The sequence below is a fragment of the Habropoda laboriosa genome, unplaced genomic scaffold (genome assembly GCF_001263275.1).
Source record: "Habropoda laboriosa isolate 0110345459 unplaced genomic scaffold, ASM126327v1 scaffold48, whole genome shotgun sequence".
NCBI classification, from domain to species: domain Eukaryota; kingdom Metazoa; phylum Arthropoda; class Insecta; order Hymenoptera; family Apidae; genus Habropoda; species Habropoda laboriosa.
Window position 1 is genome coordinate 45,575 of NW_017100151.1, and position 3,971 is coordinate 49,545.

Here is a 3,971-nt window from a genome sequence, read left to right on the forward strand (position 1 = left end):
GGTTTCAAACAAAATTCACGTCGATTCACCTTGGTTAGGTCGTTTTATTATTGACTGTTACGCAGGACTGGTTATACTAATTTCAATAATTAGAGTTCGATACTGGTTTCTTGGCGAGACTTCTATTGCAGCTGTGTTTTAATTTGAACCTTGCCTTGTGGCCTTCTATTTTGAACTTTGCCTTGTGGCCTTCTATGTTGAATTGTGCCTTGTGGCCTTCTATCTTGAACTGTCCGTCTCCACGAAAGCTGCGTTCCTCGCCGAATCCCCCTGATTGGTGATTTCCAAAACGATTTTCCACCAATCAGTTTTACTCCGATGCATTGACACCTCCTTCCCGTTACGCCCTAAACGCGCTATTTTAGGGAAGGGATGCACAACGACGGAATGTTTGGGAATCCTGTGGAGTCTCCGCGAAGTCGAGACTTTCTCGCGTGAAGTGGCCCCAGCCACGAAATATCGAGGCCCACTTGTCCCTTGAACTCTTGGAGACTCCAGGATTTATGGCCTCTCGAGTCCTAGTGACCGAGTGTCGCACGCAACGCGAAAAGGGACACCTTTGTCCGTTGAAAACAAAATACTAGCCTGCGACGTAACCACTTTTGAAGCCATAAATCCGGCTACAGGATTCCCTTAGGTTTGTTCTATTTTACGACTAAACAGTCGGAGAGTCAGTCGTCCAGTAGTCGTGCAACCACCACGAACAAGGAGAACCAAGGAGCAACCAGTTCACATCACGCGATAGAAACAGATCAATTTACAAGTCCCAATCATATTGGGTGGTCCTTCGAATCAGTATCTAGACGGCACAACATCGTGCAAATATACTACAAGGCTCGAAAGTTCATTGTAACAACCACGGGCACTAACAATAACAGTTATAGGTAAAACTTACAACTAAAAATTTGAACAATATTTTCACAAAACAATGTTTCTTGCATGTCCATGATTATTTATGTGAAAAGTTTCAAAGAATCGCACGAAACATAAGTAATTATTATACCATGCACAGCGAATAATGGTAGGTGCTCCGCATATGGAATATGTATGTATCTAGATGACTGGGTAATTTTCTTGATTTTTAAATGCGAAATGATCAATTTTGATTTTTTGGCACAGATAAATTCCATTGATACAGTATTTTTACCATCTAAAGCTATAAATTTCTAACTTTATTAGATTCATACCAGAGAGCAGATCAGATTATACGATCAATATTCAACTATTAGTCAAATACAAATTTTAAATTGCTTTTTCTGTGAAATTTGCATTTTTTAAGATATGTCTCTATCAATACCAAGCAGCGATATCCGCCTTATCACCGTGATACATCTTTCTTGCAACCATACAAATTTTGTAAGTAATGTTTTCACTTATTATTTGAAATAATGGAGATGTTCGTGGTGGACGGAGTTGGTGTGATACCCTTTATGATTTCTACGATTTAAACCCCGGTCTAGTCGTATTCTGTGTATTACATAATGTGAAGAATTAACAGAATTTTCACGTATTATATCATCAGTTTCGTGTTTCTGGAAACTTTTCGAATTTCCATTTTAATTTGGAAAAAAAAGCAAAGATCAGTCAGGAGTAAAAAGTATCTTCAATTTCCTTTGTCTACAAATCATATTACAGCATTCTGCAGACGTAATGAAGAGTAGTTCTGAATTGTAAATAAAATATATCTTTTCGATACTAATAGTAAAAAAAAGTAAAAGAAGCATACTGTGTAGAAGTATCCTTACCAAGAATGTCCAAACATCCCAATTTAGATATCATCGGGCTGGTGTTAATTTGACACATGTAACAACCTCTATCCGTCTCCTTTAACTGACGAATGTGGAGCCGCCATGTGCCGTTAACGACTTCCTCCGTGGCTTGGCTACTTCCTGTCACCCCGAAGGCGTTGCCGGATAGTGCGCTGGATCCGGAACTGCCACCGGTCTCGTACGAAACCGCGATACGTGCATTGTGCGTTACCGTTCTCGTGAGAACCGAGAGAATCGTTTGGTCCGAAGCACGTAACCAGCCAACCTGGAAAATCCATTGTCATTTCCCTAACCCCTTGCAATGTCAACGATCAAACTGTTGCCGCGATAGACATTTCCATGCACGTAGTTCCCGGGATAACCGTGTTACTTTAATACGATAGTATGTTACTATATGAAACGAAAAACTTACGCGATTCCATAGGTACTCTAAAAACTCTCTTCTTTTTGCAGAATATAATCGTTATTCTTTCTCTATTATTTTCGCGACTCTGTAGATCTCTGTGTTCTTTCTGTTCGTTTTACGAGTAATTGGCAAAAAGTAACGAGTGAAGAAGTTAATTGTTTAGAATTTGTTTTTCAAACGAAGTCGATTAGTACAACACGACGAAGAACTTCAATATTTGCAATTCTTGAGGATTATATAAATATATCTGACGTAAAACTCAATCGTTCGTTCTTTTCTGATTAGTTAGATAATTATATTGACCGTAAAAAGAACGAGAGAAATATCAAGTACGAGAATGAAATTTATTTCTTTTTTGATTTTAGTTAAACTATAATCCAGCCATTTTTATTGTTTCGAATTTAATAATAATATGAAAATAAAACAACGTTTTAGTTTGGTCAGCATTTTAAAAAGGTATCTTAGAAAAGATCTCCGGAAACTATTTGGATCGGACTAGGGGCTGAGCTAATCTTAATCCATTCCTGCCTGCCAAGCTGCCTTGAGTGGCTTTCTATAGACCGAATATTTCATCTAGGCGGATACTTTACGGGTGGAATCTGTCGCCGGAGAAAATGTGTCTCCTCCGTCTCTACTTACTCCTCAATCCTACCTAGTTCCAACTCTCTCTCTCTCTCTGTCTCCCTCTCTTCTTTCCTCTTTCTTATTCTCTCTCTCGCTCCTTCACATATATACACACACACACAGACTTTCTCTGCCACCTTTTTTCAGACCGCCGCTCCGCGCTATCCTCTTCTTCACGCTTTCTGTGCTCTCGCTTCCCTTATTCGTCCATCCACCTTCTTGAAATATATAGATTTCGATCGGAAAACTTATTACTAAATATAGCCAACGTCGAAGGGAGAACAGCTCTGGGTTGGATTAGGAAGGCTGAGAATTTCAGGCGAGGAAGAATTTTCTGTAAACGCGTACACAAACATGAAACTGAATCAGTTGTTTTATTTTGCGTGGCCCGTAAGCGATTTAAGTCAACGTAAACTCGATCTGTTTCACTTTTACGCGGCTATACGAGCACGTAGTATGAAGTGGCCGTTGATGTAAGAGAAATTGGGGTGAAGGTACGAGGCCAAAGAGAGGAGCAAGTGGTCGCAAGGAAGGAGAGAGAGTAAGCGAAAATCTTTTGGCGATTCAATTTCGTAGAGTATCCGTTGCTCTCCAATTCTTCAGTGGAATTTTTTAATTAGTGCCTTTTTTGAAACTTCGACTAAATCACAAGTCCAACAAAAACCATGATAAATCACCGTTACTATTTGCTTTTCTGTATGTTTCAGGACATATTTTTACATGATTCAACTAAATCGACGATATCAAATATGTAAACTTCGGTCACTGCAGAAAGTTATTTATTATACAAAATTTATATTCTTCCACGTTGCATCTGCAGAGAATTGCATCGATAACTAAAAAATACCGTGTAAATTTATCAGCTGACAGATTCCATTTTGCTGTAGTTTATGACTAGCTGGAAATTCGTTAATTTATCACCAGCTTGGAATCTTTAAATACCTCGTAACTTTCTGCAGAAAAAATTAATATTTCAGATAAAAATCGGACAGACCTATTTTATTTAATGTAATTATTTACACATTTAATGTGTATTATGTAGGTACTACACGATTATCTTAATCGTTTTCATTGATCAAGTCACTTTTAACAGTTAGAGTGAATAATTAAAATTAACTGAATTTAATGAAACCATTTCCAAATTTATATTTTCTCTTAAAGTATAAAGCAAG

The 3,971-nt window shown here is 38.1% G+C and overlaps 1 protein-coding gene across 1 annotated transcript in view; it reads right to left on the minus strand.

Moving 5' to 3' along the window:
• Positions 1-3,971, minus strand: part of LOC108575077 (lachesin-like) — a 47,934-nt gene that overhangs the window by 39,648 nt on the left and 4,315 nt on the right. The window contains 1 exon segment of the mRNA XM_017937786.1: positions 1,746-2,034. Within this exon segment, the coding sequence (XP_017793275.1) occupies positions 1,746-2,034 (289 nt within the window).